The sequence below is a fragment of the Callorhinus ursinus genome, unplaced genomic scaffold (genome assembly GCF_003265705.2).
Source record: "Callorhinus ursinus isolate GAN/ISIS: 27379988/994484 unplaced genomic scaffold, GSC_fseal_2.0 scaffold9, whole genome shotgun sequence".
NCBI lineage: Eukaryota > Metazoa > Chordata > Mammalia > Carnivora > Otariidae > Callorhinus > Callorhinus ursinus.
Window position 1 is genome coordinate 48,878,926 of NW_027397071.1, and position 15,520 is coordinate 48,894,445.

The following is a 15,520-nucleotide window of genomic DNA, read 5'->3' on the forward strand; positions in this document are numbered from 1 at the left end:
AGGAGTGTGTATACTTCTAGCCTGAAGTCCATTTCTAAAGTCATGCAAGGATCTAATGCATATAATTTCCTTCTTAACATACTGTATTTAGATAACTTGGATTTTGCTGGAGCAATGATGCTAAGAAGTCAGAACCAGGTTATTGTTCCCTTTCTTTGATATGAGTGGAGATAGGGGAGATGAGTGGTACATTCCAGAGTAAAAAAAAAAAAAAAAAAATCACAAAAGCCATGGTTGATCCCTGGCCTTATACCCTTGAGAAGCTCCCAGAAGTGAATGATAAAAGGAGACAACTCAAGACAATAAACACATTTCCTTTCTTTGTCATGTCCTGTTTGACTCTCTCAAATGTAAAAGAAAAGTAACAAATGGGAACATCTCTTAGGCAAAGAATAGCATGGGATAGAAGGTTATCAAAGATTGTCTACTTTATGTACTACATCATGATATGAGTGGCAAAGGTGGCAGTGGGCTGGCAAGGCGGGTAAGTATGGTAGATGGTTCTATCACCAATATGGTCATCCTGGAGACTACATTTCCGGTGTTTCTAGGTTAAAGGTGGCCAAAACTGAAGTGCTAGAGATTTGAGAGGTGAAACAGACACAGAGGGACCAGCATGTTCCAGTTTGTCTTACCCTGCCCCAATCTGCATTCAGTTCCCTTTCTCAGCTGCTGGCTGGCTTGCTCAACAAGGGTAACCCTAGGCTCATTCCAGATGTTTCAGTGACAGTCTACAGGGGTACAGCAGTCATGAAGAGCCAACAACCTCCTGTAGACTTCTACGCAGACCTCCTAAGTGGTCTTCAACATTCCTAGCTTTCAGACATCTCCACAAGCTCCAACCCATACCAGAGCTGGTTACTAAATACTGGCTTGTCAACTCCTCTTTCTGGATCTTTACTTTCTCAATTTTCTCAGTTGTGTACACTCTAATTCTGGTAATAAGTTCATTACATCCAAATCCTCATAGTGGCCCTGCTTCCCTACCTGAAGCCTGACTGACAGAGTAAGGGAATGTGTTAACCTTAATGAACAATGCTCACAGACAGCATTTGGAGAGGGAAACCCGGCAGTGAGGATGTTGTGTCTAGCCAGATTAAAGGGAGAAGAAAGAAGAGATAAGGGTGGCCAGAGGGAAGTAACCAGAGGTTTTAAAAGACTGGCATTATCAGGGGCACAGCAGGTGCACAAGATTCTCTAGGGTGAAGATTTAGGACCAGTGAAGAGATGGGTGATAATGAGGAAGCTTCTTTACTCAGTATCTGCCTGGGCAGACCTTCAAATCTAATGGAAAATAAGTGATCACTATCTTTTCTGTTTTCTTATACCTGGACTACTGCACTGAATTCATCTGCCTTATCTATCTTTCTCAAGGAGTCACAAGCTTCTTGAGGACAGGAACTTTGTAATAATACAGCTCCAAAACCTCAGTGCACTATGTTACACACTGTAGATTCAACAAACTTTATTTTCTTCCCTTCCTCTGTCTTCCTGCCTGAGTCAAAGAAGCTAAACCATAGGGAAAAGGAGTAAATGGCACCCAGAGATAAGACTGAAAGGTACGTGCCCCAGGCAAAAAATAGGCCATCCTTGCCTACCTCAGCTGTGCTCAGCCCTGTGCTCAATGCTCAGAACACAAAGAGAACTAAGACACAGTTATGTATGAGAAGCTCACGCTCATGTAAAGTGGAGGGAGAAGGAGAACAGTATGTGAGCACATCATTCATGGATGTAAAGTGGAGGGAGAAGGAGAACAGTATGTGAACACATCATTCATGGATGACACACTTAACAGAAGTAAGCACAACAAGCTGGGGGACAAGGAATACTGAAATACTGAACAGAATACTGAAATACTGAACACCGGCCCTGAACGAGAATGAGAGAGAAGCACCTCTGCCTTTGAGGTGTACCGAGACAGGCAATCACACAAACTTTAATTCAGTCCTTCAATCGGCTTTCAGGACCTGTTCTTGATCAGGTACTATGTTAGGAACATTTAACACATTCTATCTTGTTTATTTATTATCACAGCAACTCTAGGTACATTTTACGATTTTCATTTTACAGATATAACTGAAGCCTAAAGAGATTAAGTAACTTGCCATAAGCACAGAGCTAATAGATGGAGACTGGAACTCAGAACCTCTAGAACTCCAATCTGAGTTCTTCCATGGAGAGTCCACAAAATACCTAGAAAAGAATCATGCTGACCCAAACACAGATTCCTGAACTCCTCCTAAGCAGATCTGAATAAAAATCCAATTGTACTATCTGGGAGTCTGCATTTAAAAAAATAATCTCCAAGTAATCCTTAGCACGTTAAAATGAGAACCACTGTCCCTATAGCCACATGGTTCTGCATGGAAATCGAAGTGGATGGAACAAATAAAAGACCATAGGTGGGAAGAGCTCCTGCATCAAGACGTGGCCTCTCAAAAACAAGAGAATACAGTCACCCAGAACACTGAGGGTAAGGGGCCTGAAGACTCTCTGGGGGAAGAACAATATGCATTAACAGGTAAAGAGACAGGACATAGCAGAAAAGCTAGAAAACTGGGCCATAGTCAGACTGGAGGACATGCCGGAGAGCAGAAGGAAAAAAAAACCAAGTACTTCCTCAGATTTGCCAATTTACTAAACCCTTTCACATACTGATTTAATAGCAACAAAATCAACCTTCAGGAGTACCTAGAAAGTGACACACACTATCCTGGGAGTTTACTGTACACCAGGGTTACTCTTCGCAACAGCCCTGTCACATAGATAATTCTTATCTCCATTACACAGTTAAGGAGGCTGAGGTGGAGAAAGCAGCAGAAGAGGCTTTAGGTGGTGATTCTGCAGAGAAATGTGATATTCACTGGCTCGGGTATACAGAAGAATCTAGGTCAGTATTTTGGCTTCCTGAAGCTTAAATCAATGAACTCAGTTAATAACCTCCATGCAGTATCAAAATCCAAGAATATGAAGGAGAACTGAAAAAAAAAAAAAAAAAAAAAAAAAAACCGGAGCAGTATAGAATCCTCTCCAAGACCACATCACCGGAGAAGGTTTAGAAATGAGCAGTTGGCTGGAGAGAGAGAGATGAAGAGAGAGTGACATCCTAACACATGCCCTGAATACGAACGTTAGGGAGAGAAAGGCTTGGGCAGGAAGCTGCTTGGTGGCCTCTCTTCTTACACCCTTCTTCAAAGTGCACGCTGTCAGGGTTCTTTTTTTATTTTTTCTGAAAGCAGCATGCACTTAGAGAGAACTTTCATCTGAAAGAAAAATCTCGAAACACTACCTACCATTCATGAGGGCATAGGTGAGAATCATTACGGAGTTGTTTAGAAAGCTATTTTCTTCATTGATGACACGGAGAGTCGCCTTTTTATCTTCTTCTGAGGAGTCCTTTGATGTAATGCCAGCTGACAAGTAAATTATGACCATGTCTGTATCTAAACAAAAACATACAAATTGAACGTTACGTTGGATTCCGGCTAAAGGCAGCAGTTCCGTTTCCTTTTCATTTCCTTTGGACTCTCCCGCCTTGAGGACCTGCCTGGCCCAGCGTTCGGACTCCTTCCCATTTGATGCCGGGGCTTTCATCTCTCTGCCTCTGCGTCCCTTCCATCCTGCCCTTTGTGGGCAACGAGGCCTCATTTATCCAGTGTCAGCTGAAGAGATGTTCCTAATAAATTTACCAGATAAAAGAAGGTGATTTCCTTTAGGCACTCATGGTGTGGTAATTTAGCCATCCCAGACAGAGCGCTCTCTTGCCTTCTGAAACAGAGGATTCGGGACCTGATTGATCCTTTCCTCACTGAGAGGCTTCACCAGGAGCCAACATTTTTGGGGCTGACTAGGCTTTAAAATGATGGTTCTACCACGGGCTCTTCAAACATGAAAGGTTATTGGTCCCTATACTAAGTAGCTCCAGAAACATTTTTATTTTTAAAATTCATCAGTGTAGGAATGCCTGGGTGGCTCAGTGGGTAAAGCATCTGCCTTCAGCTCAGATCATGATCCCAAGGTCCTGGGATCAAGTCCCGCATCAGGCCCCCTTGCTCAGCGGGGAGTTTACTTCTCCCTCTGCTTGCCGCTCCTCCTGCCTGTGCTCGCTCTCTCGGACAAATAAATAAAATCTTTAAAAAAAAAAAAAAATTCATCAGTGCAGAAGAACAGTAAAAACACAGACATGGGAGCCAGGGTGCCTGTGTTGAAATCCCAGCTCTGCTACTTTCAAGCTGTGTCTGGGTAATTTTAGGCAGATTTCTTAACCTCTCTACACCTATATTTTGTTGTCTACAAAATGGAGATAATGACAGTACTTACCTTCGTAGGGTTGCTGTGAGGACTAACTGGTTAATTTAAGTGAAGAGAGACTCCAAGGATAATGGCAAATAGTAAAAGAGAAAGAAGCCTCAACACACACACACACACACACACACACACACACACACACACACACACACTCCCACCCACCCCAATATTGGTCTGAAGCAGCACCTATGACTCAAGATTAAACTACTCCCCCAACCAGGGCTCATAAGCAGAGAGACTGAGAAGGTCATTTCAGCTCAGTGTGAAGAACTTCCTTCAAGTGGATTTACTAACAAATATAAGTAGTGAATTTCCTACCGCCGGAGATACATACGCAGAGGCTGAATGACTACTGTAATGGAGGAAGGGAAGTAAGCGAGCTGGACTTCCACACTGTCTGAGATTCTTTGGTTAACTATATATTTTTATTAAGATATACTACACAGAAGTTTACCTTTCTATTGAGAAATAAATATTCATATGGTATATGCTTCTTTCTTCAGGTCCTTACTGCTGTCATTTAGTTGAGGTTGCTTTATACTTACCGTGGTAGGCAACCTCCCTGTAAGTCCCCCAGTGATCCTACCTTCTGATATCCACATCCTTGTGTAGCTGTCTCCCTCTGAGTGTGGGCTGGATTTCGTGACTTCCTTCTCGAGAACAGAATGCAGGAGAAGGAATGGGGTGTTCCGAAATAGGTTAGGTGACACAAAGCCAGTGGCTTTCACTGTGCATGCTCTCTCACTCTGAAGGAAGCCAGAGGTATGCTGTGAGCCACCCTCGTTAGAGGCCAGGCACTGAGGCCCTCAGAACTGAGTTCCCCCAGCAACCACGTGAGTGAACTTGGAAGCTGGTCCTTCCCAAATTGAAGTCTGAGAGAATATCAACTCTGGCTAACAGTCTGACTGCAACCTCATGAGACATCTTTAGCCAGAGATACGAAACTATGTTGTACCCAGATTCTGGACCTACAAATACTGAGAAAGTAAATGTTTAAAGTCACTGAGTGTTGGGAAATTTGTTATCCAGCAATAGGTAATGAACACAGTTAGTTACCCTTTTAAAAAATATCCTAACAGTGATAAGGATACAATGATTGAGTTCTCTTCAGTTTGTAAATTTCCATTTTAGACTTTGCAGCATCCTTTGTTATACAAAATTGAATGGTTAGTTTATGTTGTATCAATGTTGTAGACAACTGAACTGAGATTAATAAAACTGAATCAAAGAAATAAATACAACCTAAGTTGTTGTCTCTTATTCATTACCATAATTTAACATACAAATAAGTTTTAAATCCATTAGATGCTTGAATAATTCTCTAATACTAGCTGTAAATTTAATTGCGCTATTTATTCATCAGAAATTAAGAAGTAAATGCTGATGCAAAAACATCCATAAGCTTAGAATAACCACCTTAAACTGGATTTCAATATTTTTCCAATGATGTAAATACTGTCTTATAAATTATTGTTAGGACCCCAAACATCTCATTTAGGGTTCAGACTGGGAAAAAAAAAAAAGCAACAACACTTGACTCCCCAGTTGGGGGGAATACAGATATACCATGAGGCTGATATGAAGTATGAGACAAACCATCACCCCATGGCAAAGGTACCGTGTGTGATAAATGCCTGGACAGCCGTAAGACTGACCTGAAAGAGAACCTTTGAGTTTTCTTACTTAGCTTCGTGACTCTAGATAAAATATGCTGTCACGGAGAGCTGGTGGTGAGGCCCCGGCCCATTTCTGGAAAGCCAGAGGGCCGGCAGTCAGCAGCCTTCTGCTGTAGCCACGCACCTTTTCTTCCCGTCCCAACAAGAAGGGAAGCACCCTGTCAGCATTCTCATGGCCTCTGCCCAGCCTGACTCTATCCTTGCCCTGTCCTTTTTAGACAGCAGATCTGCCAAATTTGGTGTGATTTATTATTTTTTTTCCCTTATTAGGATGTTCCCTCTCTAGCAGTAAGAAGAACTACACCTTGTGATCAGTAATGTTATAGATGAGTAATAATTACAGGGACTTGGGGCAGAGCGAAGACACAGCATGTAACAGGAAGAGAATGCAATAGCTTCCATTTGCCAAGTCCCTGTCTAAGCTGCTAGCATGTCTTGGGGTCAATATCAAAGGGGAAAAAGCAACTGAAATTTGGGGCTCTGCCCCTGCCATCAGATCCTCACTCCTACCTAACCATCTTATTCCTTCTGTTCTAAAATGACCTACCAACTAATCACCCCCAGAACAGGCAACCCAAATATGTTGATGGTATCAGTTACAGATCTACCATGGGACTGAAAAAGAGCCAGAGCTGGGTAAAATTTTTAGATATTCTCATTAATGCAAAGCAAATTTGTACAAAGGCACCATGATTTATGACATGTAGCTTCTGTTCATATGGCTACTAACCTGGGGCAGATATTTCACTTTCATGCACAGGCTAATCCTTACAACAATCCTACAGGGTAGGTCTTACTCATTAGAATAACTGCACCACATGGCTTTAAAACAGCACCAGGGGGGCGCCTGGGTGGCTCAGTCTGTTGGGTGTCTGCCTTCAGTTCAGGTCATGGTCCTGGGGTCCTGGGATTGAGTTCCACGTCGGGCTCCCTGCCCAGTGGGGAGTCTGCTTCTCCCTCTGCCCTGCACCCCGCTCGTGCTCTCTCTCTCAAAAATAAATAAAATCTTAAAAAAAAAAAAAAGTAAAACAGCACCAGGTACACGGCAGATGCTAAATAATTATCTAGGAAGTGAACAGAAGTAAGGATGCAGGGTGCAAGCTCCTAAGACAAGTACGTAGACCCCTCACTATACTGCAGCCAAGGCTGGTGTGGTCCTCAGCCGTCTCGGCTTGAGGTCAACCAAGATGTTTGAGGTATCTTTGAGCTAGAAATCTTATAGGAAACTGAATACCATAACAACCACAGCTAATATTTATTTGATATTTATGATGGAATCCTGGATCTTATTATCACCCCCAGTTTGCAGAAGAGGAAATCAGGCCTGGAGAGATCAAATAATTTACACAAGTTCGCAAGTTTAGAAAAATTTCAAAGTAGGAATTTGAACCCATGTTGGTTAAAGTCCAAAACCCACATACTTAACCACTATGCTAAATTGCCTGACAGCACCTCAAACCTCTCCTTAATAAGCTAGACAACGCTAATTTCTGATGTGTTTCCTTATGCAATCTAATTTGTGTTTTTCTCTGCACTGCCAGTAGAAGCAGAGATATAATTTAGGAACATCTTACTTGGCTTAAAAAGGACTCCTCTGAGCATTTAAAAAACAGTGCCCTCAAAAGTTGTCCAAGTCTGTGATGGTCACTCTTCTTGCCACGTATTTGTTTGGCAACATTAAGAAAAACCAAAAAACAGCCCGAGGAGAAATCCCTCCCATCAAAGCAGCCTTCTGTTAATGTGTAGTGCAGGAAAGTCTGTAAGAAGAGGTTTAATGAGGTCTCAGTTTTAAAGCTGGAACAAACGTCAACATTTGAAAACCAAGGGGGTGCACATAAAAATCCAGATTTCTGGCTTCTCTTAAAATAGAAGATCTGGCAACGCTGGGGCAGGCCCTCGTACATGGCAATCACAGGCTGCACAGGACAGCGGGCTTCTCCATGGAATATGCACCCCCTAGTTGACCATGCTCCCCCAAACGATCCTCACTGACTTACTTTGGGTTCCCTTGACTCACAATCACTGGCAGGTCACAGCCAGTCTAAAATTTTTCTTCATTATTTGAATAGTATAATAATCAAAATTGGACTTAAACTCTAAGGGTAGTTTGATGACTGAGGAATCAAGTAGAAAAATCACTCCTGGTGAGGAATGCTGACAGGTAAATGGCCCAGACCAACTAGCCAATCTATCTTGATCCTCAGGAGGTCAACCTTGTCCACTGGCCTTCTTGAATCGTGGACAACTTGACACTCAGCCATCCCGTAATACTGGTCTGTGGGTAGCTGATACTTGCCAACACTAGTTGGCAAAATTCTAAGATGATCCCAATGACCCACGCCCTTGCAGAAGATTTTCCTCTTGAGGGGGCCTGTAACTTGCTTCTAACCAAAGGTGATGGATATCACTCCTGTCGATCGTCCTACATGGACAGCAAACATGGAGGGATTTTGCAGATATAATTGAGATTCCAAATAAGTTAATCACAGGGGAGAGAAATCCGATTAATTCAAAAGGGAATGGGTCTGATGAGAACAAATGAGCCCTTCAAAAGAGGGTCCAAGCCTTTCCTGAAGTCAGGGGCTCAAAGAAGAGATGCTCTCCCGCTGGTTTTGAAGAAGCAAGTGCATGTGAGTTTTACAGTTGCAAGGAAATGAATTCTGCCAACAACTGAACTTGGAAGAAGACTCCAAACCTCAGAGCAGACCACAGATGTGGGGGACGTCCAGACTGCAGCCCTCGTGCAACCCTAAATCCTTACCTGGAACCCAGGCAAGCTATGCCTGCACTCCTGACCCATGAAATGGTCTGCGTGGTAACAAATGTACATTGTTTTAAGCTGCTATTAAATTTGTGGTAACTTGTTATGTTCAAACACCAACAAATATGCCATCTGCCATCATTAGTTGTAATAATTCCAGTAGCTCGATCTTTCAAGGGCTCACCATGTGCCAGTCACTATGCTTTGCGTTCATCAATGTTGTCTTACTTTTAATGCAGACACACTGAAGAACCTGCAAATATATTCTTTAAGTTTCCCTCGATAGGATAGATTCATTAAAAAAAAAATCCTACAAATAGATACTCGAATATAAAAGGGAAAATGACATAGATTCCTTTCAGTAGTTTCAAAGCATATCTTATTTCAAGTATCTTTTCCTTCAGTTTAGCATGCATCCTAATTCCAGATTTTCTTTAATACATGAAAATTAAATTAGCGTGCCTTTGTACATTTGAAGGCTGTGCTCGTCTAAATGACAGCTGGTTACAAGAAGGAAGGATCAAGGCAAGAATCCTGCAGCCTGTTTCTTTGCACATGCGCACGGGCAGACATCCACTCTCAAGTCAATGAGAAGGCAAGGCTGACAATTAGCATTAAAAAGGATGCGGACATTCCCCTGGGAAATAAATGGGGCTATGTTTGTAATAAAGGGGCAGGAAGAAGAGGCTGGGGGGGGGTGGTGAAGGAATCGCGCCGGCCGAGTACCTTTGATTGGAAAAGATGAGAAAATCTAGTAAGATCCTACTACTAGATGACCGTGATGACAACACATGAAAATTTTATCCCAGGTCAATTTAAAAAATCCCTCTAGACATAGTTGTGTGATCAATTTACAATGTATGCCTACTGCTATCCTTTATCTATTGGTTTATAAGTCCTCTGAGAGAGTGCAACTTACTCGCTTGGAACTTTGTGTTATTGTTTGTGCTTCGAATCAGCTGAAACGCCTTTTGAAATCCCACCGCATGCTGGGTAGGACTGTCCACAGACTTGACGCTGCTAACGAAGGTGGACATTTTCCTCTTTGTCTCACTCGTGGCTGGAGACAGGAACGTCTTATAGCACTGGTCGAGCGAGCACGTCCTGACCGTGTCTGCCACAGTCAGCACAGAGATCTGGAGGAAAGAAAAAGAAACCTTGTTATCTTAACATGTGAAGGCTTTTTTATATTCTTGAAGAGCCCAAGGACTGAGAGGGCCTACAGAACAGTTTCTAAGAGTTTAAAAATAAATGCCTGGAGGCATAAATCTATCAAATTTGAAAAGGATGAGTTAAGGATTGGTAAGGGGGAGGGGCTCTAGAGTCTGTGTTTTGTTCCCAGATGAAGTCAGCAGTGTGGCGTTCATCTATAACATTAAGGATGACTATTTCACGCAGAGAAAGAGCTTAGCGAGTACTAACCATCTTGGGTTTCCAGCTGGAGGTGGGGGTGAGGGTAAAGGCACAGGGTGTGTGTTTTAAGCAACTAGATTAGTCAGTAAAACCTCAGGAGTTCGAAAAGTCAAAATGATGAAGCAGAAAATGTCCACAAGGCAATAGATTATCATTAGCTGTAAACACACCTGTCTCTGAGGTATCCTAGAGATTAGTAAACCTCGAGCAGCCTTCCCTTACCCCTCACCTCTCATAAATCTTGAGCTAAAGTCCAGCCATCCACCAGCCTCCATGCCCTCGTCCTTCTCCCCCTTAGCATAACTTCCAGTGTAAAAGTCACAGCTAATTGGAAGCCTTGACAGGAGCCACGAAGGAAGTACAAGACTCAGCTTGGTGGGGGTGGTTTTTAAAAGAGATTTGGAGCCAGAGTCGGCGGCTGCTTCCTCAAACGCTAGAATAAAAACGAAACCATTCTCTTTCCCCCAAAGTCGTTTTAAATATGGATTTAAAACTGTGTACCATAAAACACAAGGTACTTCACAAAAGACATTCAAGGAAGAGCCAATGCCACGGGGGTCACTGGGGGTACCGGTCACCTTGTCGTGCTCGTCGATGGCACTGAGGATGACCCGGGCAGCGTCCTTGGCGATCTGAAGCTGGGTGTCCGTGACAGAGGCCCCGTGGTCCAGGATCACTACTATGTGCTTGGACTGTGGCCGGACCGTGGAGACGTAGATAGGTCTAGAAGGGGTGGGGGGGGGAGAAGCTCTCTGGGGTCAGTCCTGCTTTAGGTCAAAGGAGCTCAACCCAATGCAGCTGTGAACACTACAGATGTGCAGGCATTTGGTGGCTATGTCTTTTTCCAGGGATGTCTTTCTCCAAGGAAAGAGCCACTGGTAAGGAGAAAGGATACTGGCGCAGTGAAAACACGACCTCGAGACAACAGCGTGTGTCTGTAGAGCAGGGATTGGTACCTCAGTCTTCCAAAGATTAAAGCAACCGGGAGGAGGTTAGAAGAAGCCAATCCTTTTGGGGGCGCCTGGCTGGCTCAGTTGGTGGAGCATGTGACTCCTGATCTTGGGGTTGTGGGTTCGAGCCCCACATTGAGTACAGTTAAAAAAAAAAAAAAAAAAAAAAGGCAGCAAATCCTTTGGGAGGCTGGCCTTTTCGGCACACTTGAAAGTCAATGCTCGCGGCTGTGTGTGGTGATGCCACTCAAGGTTACCCAATATTCGGCTACAGAACATGGGACTGGTGGCCTCTCAGACCGCAGAGAGTGCACACGAGGGAGGGGAAGGTCTACTTGCTAGCACTGGGTCTGCAGACATACAGAGTGGGGCTTTGCTAAAACGGAGGCGGCCTGTAATCTGCGAGCATGCTGAGCAGCTCTGAATAGCAGGTTTGGTTTCTCTCCCCCCAGACAAAGGCTACTGCTTAAGAGGGCCCTTTCCTTTCTGTACTGAAGCAATTCACACAGGTCAGCCACCAAAAGGCCCCTTATCGGAGCATTTAAAACCATGCCATCAAATGTGTCCAAGCCTGTGATAGTCACTCTTCTTGCCAGGTTTTTGTTTGCCAACATTCAGAAAAGGGGCTGGAGGGAGGGTGGGGAAGGTCCAAAGGAGAAATGCCTCCCATGAAAAGCGGCCTTCTGCTCATGTGCCGAACAGGAAGGTTTGTGAGAAGGGGTTTAATGCGGTCTCTCTTCACAGTTTTAAAGCTGGAACAAATTAGGGGGAGCTTAAGAAAGCAAATCAGCCTCAAGAGAATTCCCTCCTTTACTGACACCCCTAAAACACTAGATTTTTTCTATGAAATGTTAGATGTCAGTTGACTCAAAAAAGTCTGGGCACGAATTAAGGAATAAAAGCAAAGGACAAAAAACCCCCACAAAAACAAAAAAGAAAGCCCAAAACAAAACAAAACACAAAAAACCTAAACTCTCGAAATCTGGCCAAGCTTACACTTTTGTTCTCAAGCCAAAAGTCCTACATTAACACTGAAGTACTACTGTATTTTCACCAGTCAATACCATTAAGCCAGTAGGGAAATGTAATAAAAAGAATTCAGGAGAAATGGCTACAGAAATGAAAGACAGAATGGAAAAGAATGAAATCTGTATATCCCAACCCTGACAACCATGTCAAATATTGAACTTTTTAGGTCCTCCAGGCTAGGTGAATTAAAAAAAAAAAAAAAAAAAAGCATATCTCCTTTCCAACTCAACCCACATCAATGGAAAGCAGAGTATGTGTTTCACATTGCCACAGTAAATTGTTAAGGAACTGTTTTAGAGTGATGCAAAAAATAGTAACATGAAATATACAGTCTGGGAGTGGGTCCCCACAGCATGATTGGTATCCACAGGTTCCTTTCTCATGTGCTCTGAAAACCCATTCCACACTTCGAAGGATGTGGAGAACTTGCAAAGGCCTCCGAGGAAAGCAGTTAGGGCAAGTACAGAGATGGGAACATCAATCTAGGAGGGGAGGAACCTGGATTACTTAGCCGAGGGAAGACAGTGTTGAGGGTTGGTTTAATGCAGATTCAGGGTAGGTATGCATGAAACCTTCCAAGTGCAGGTGAGTGCTGATTTGTGACAAGGTCCTGCTTGTCCTTTTGGACTTTCCCTCACAGGTGATGCATTAATAGCAGCATGCCCTCCAAACTATCTTCTTAGAAGTAAATGCAAATTAGATGGTTCATGGTATCTTTGGCCTCTCCTGAGATAAGCCAGACCAGACCCAAGGTCAAGATTTCTGGTCCAGTTTCTAAGACACTTAAGTCTTCACCAATCCTGGAGAAGGTGTCTTCACCAATCCTGGTGTCTAGGGAGGGAACCGAAGAAACCATACCTATGACACAACGGTCTTTCTAGGAAAAGCAGAGAAGTAGTATTTTCCTTGGGGAAAATTTTAGACACAAATTAAAGTAATGATAAAGAGAGGCTAAAGCAATGGTTACTTTGGACTCTAAAAAATGGCAAGGAAAATGAACACCCTGCACTAGCTCCAGATTTTCTGGTGTCAAACACCCTTTGCAGATACACTGCAAAGGGAAGCTGTAGGGATTCAAAAGGGAAGTATCTTTGCCTAAGGGGTTCTGTAAATTGATGAGTCTTGTCATACAAATTAGCTCACCATTACTGTCCTTCTGGCTAAGCGGTACAAACTCCCAGTCAATTCCGTGAGAAGAGCAGGAAGCTACCCATTCTTGGATCCAATGTGTCCTGGGCAACTTTAAAAAACTTCTGGTAGCTGAGATTGCATGTACTTAGGAGTCTTCTAGGGCTGCGCTTAAGCGAAGGTATTATCATTCCCGTCTCACCAAGGATGCCTGAAGCTCAAAACCACGTGGGTGCCTCCAACAGTTTAATTTCTTTAGTGAGTACCTTGTTAGATAGTTCTAGAAAAACTCTGGGCTTTATCATTTGCCCTTCCTAGCATTTCCACATCCACATATGCTCGCTGGTGAAATCATTCCTGAGTAAGCTTGAGAAACCACAGCTTGGAGGCAGTCATGTGTGTAAATAAGGAGTCTCTGTTTCATACAGATCATTCTTAAGCAGTAATTACAACTGTAGCAAGCAAGTCAACGTACCTACTACGATGCTCATAGCTGCTCTTACACCGGAACTTGTGTGCTGGGAAAACGGTGAAAATCCCTTCTTCCGAGCTGAAATACTGCCACTTAATTCCAGGGTTGGATTTCAGGTTGTCTGCAAGAACTAGAGGAGTGGGGAAAAGGAAATATAACCACCAAATCCACAGGTGCAGGCAGGCATGGCTCCTTAGGCATCTGCTTTGCATAAACTGCTTGTAGTATGGAGAAATCCCACTAGATCTAAGGCTGTAAATTTTCCACTAAACATTTTCTTTCTGTCCCTTAAAAAAATACCTGCGAATAGAAAAATGTAATGAATGTTTCAGTCAAGGGACGCTATTATTCTTAACGTTGTGTGGCAATGCTCTATGTCCCGGGATATTTTTTCTAGCATGAATGATTCATTTGCACTAGTCTCTCCCCTCAGGAGGCTGGTCCCTGTTGGACCAGTTTACACTTGCTGGGGTACATTCTCTAATGGAAAACAGTGACGTTAAGAGGCCAGGTCTCCTTCAAATAAATAAATAAAATCTTTAAAAAAAAAAAAAGGGGGTGCCTGGGTGGCTCAGTTGGTTAAGAGGCCAGGTCTCCAGAGGGACTAGACCTGTGACCTTGACCTTGCTCACTCCACAATGAGGAAATTAGCGTAGATGGTACTTGAAAGGTCAGAACCACCATCATTCAGTAAGAGCTCATGGAATGATTCCAACGTGTCAGGAGCGGGACACAGGCTCTCCTTCATGGTTGCTCATTTAACCCATGAAACAACTGTAGGACGAAGGTGGTATTATTATTCCCTACTTTGGAGTTTAGAAAATACGTTTAGGGAGCTTAAGTGACTTGTCTAAGGTTTCATCAGTAAATGGCCAAGTTGGGATTCCAGCCTGGCCGTCCTGGCTCCTAGGTTCTTACCATCACGCAGTATTGCCTCCCTTCCTACATACACTGTATGCCTGCCACTGAGCTGCAGCGGGAGGGGCAGCCGCCTTCTTGGGGGCAATCCTGTCCCCAAACCTCCATGAAGTCTTTCTTACCCTCTCCCACAAGCAGAGTTCTCTCCCTCCTGATGCCCTTTGACTCTGTTCCCCCACTGAATCCGTAATGAACTATACACTTACTATGTGTCGTGTCCTGCTTTACGTGTTGCAAGATACACACAGCTGAGCAAAAGACAAGCCTTATTGTAATAACTAATACACTAGAAGATTTACATAGTGGGAAATGGGACGGAAAGCAATTCAGGGGGAGGAGGAGCCTGAGCAAAGGCAAAAGGCAAGTATGAGGTGCATCTGATAAGAATGCACCTAAAGCTCTGAACACCACACAGCCATGCTTGAGTCTGGCTTGGAGGTCGGCAAACGTCTCCCAGGGTTTCCGACCAAGCAGGCTCTGTTGCAACCCACCCAACTCTGCTGCTGTTGTGCAAAAGCAGCCCCCGACCTCGGTGCGTGTGCGCCAATGAGAGCTGATTTACAAACATCAGTGGTGAGCTGGATTTGGTCAGTGGGCCTTCCACTTGAGCATTTGAACTCTGAACCCACCCTGTGAAATGCCCCCCTTGGGGGACTTAAAGCATGTCCAGTGCCTCCTGCCTCCAGCGATTACCCTGCCAAACACACACACGGAGAAAGGGCAGCATATTTTATCCTCAAAAAAATCCTAGGAGCAACAAAGCATTCTCCCCAAGTTACGGACAAAGAACCCAGCTCCGACTCTTCTGGGCTCCCTGAGGTTTCACAGTGGACAGGAAGGCAGTGGAGGGTGAGTGACCACAATG

General features: G+C 43.8%; 1 protein-coding gene across 4 annotated transcripts in view; it reads right to left on the minus strand.

Moving 5' to 3' along the window:
* The window catches only part of CACHD1 (cache domain containing 1), a 208,569-nt gene that overhangs the window by 43,805 nt on the left and 149,244 nt on the right, over positions 1-15,520 (minus strand). For all 4 annotated transcript variants that reach the window (XR_012379441.1, XM_025871769.2, XM_073896600.1 and 1 more), the window contains 4 exons: positions 13,741-13,867; positions 10,737-10,881; positions 9,665-9,881; positions 3,294-3,443 (listed from right to left, as the gene is read on the minus strand). Coding sequence is in view for 3 of the 4 variants with exons in the window: in XM_025871769.2 (XP_025727554.1) it covers positions 3,294-3,443; positions 9,665-9,881; positions 10,737-10,881; positions 13,741-13,867 (639 nt within the window). In the remaining variant the exon portion in view is untranslated. The remainder of the gene's footprint in view (positions 1-3,293; positions 3,444-9,664; positions 9,882-10,736; positions 10,882-13,740; positions 13,868-15,520) is intronic.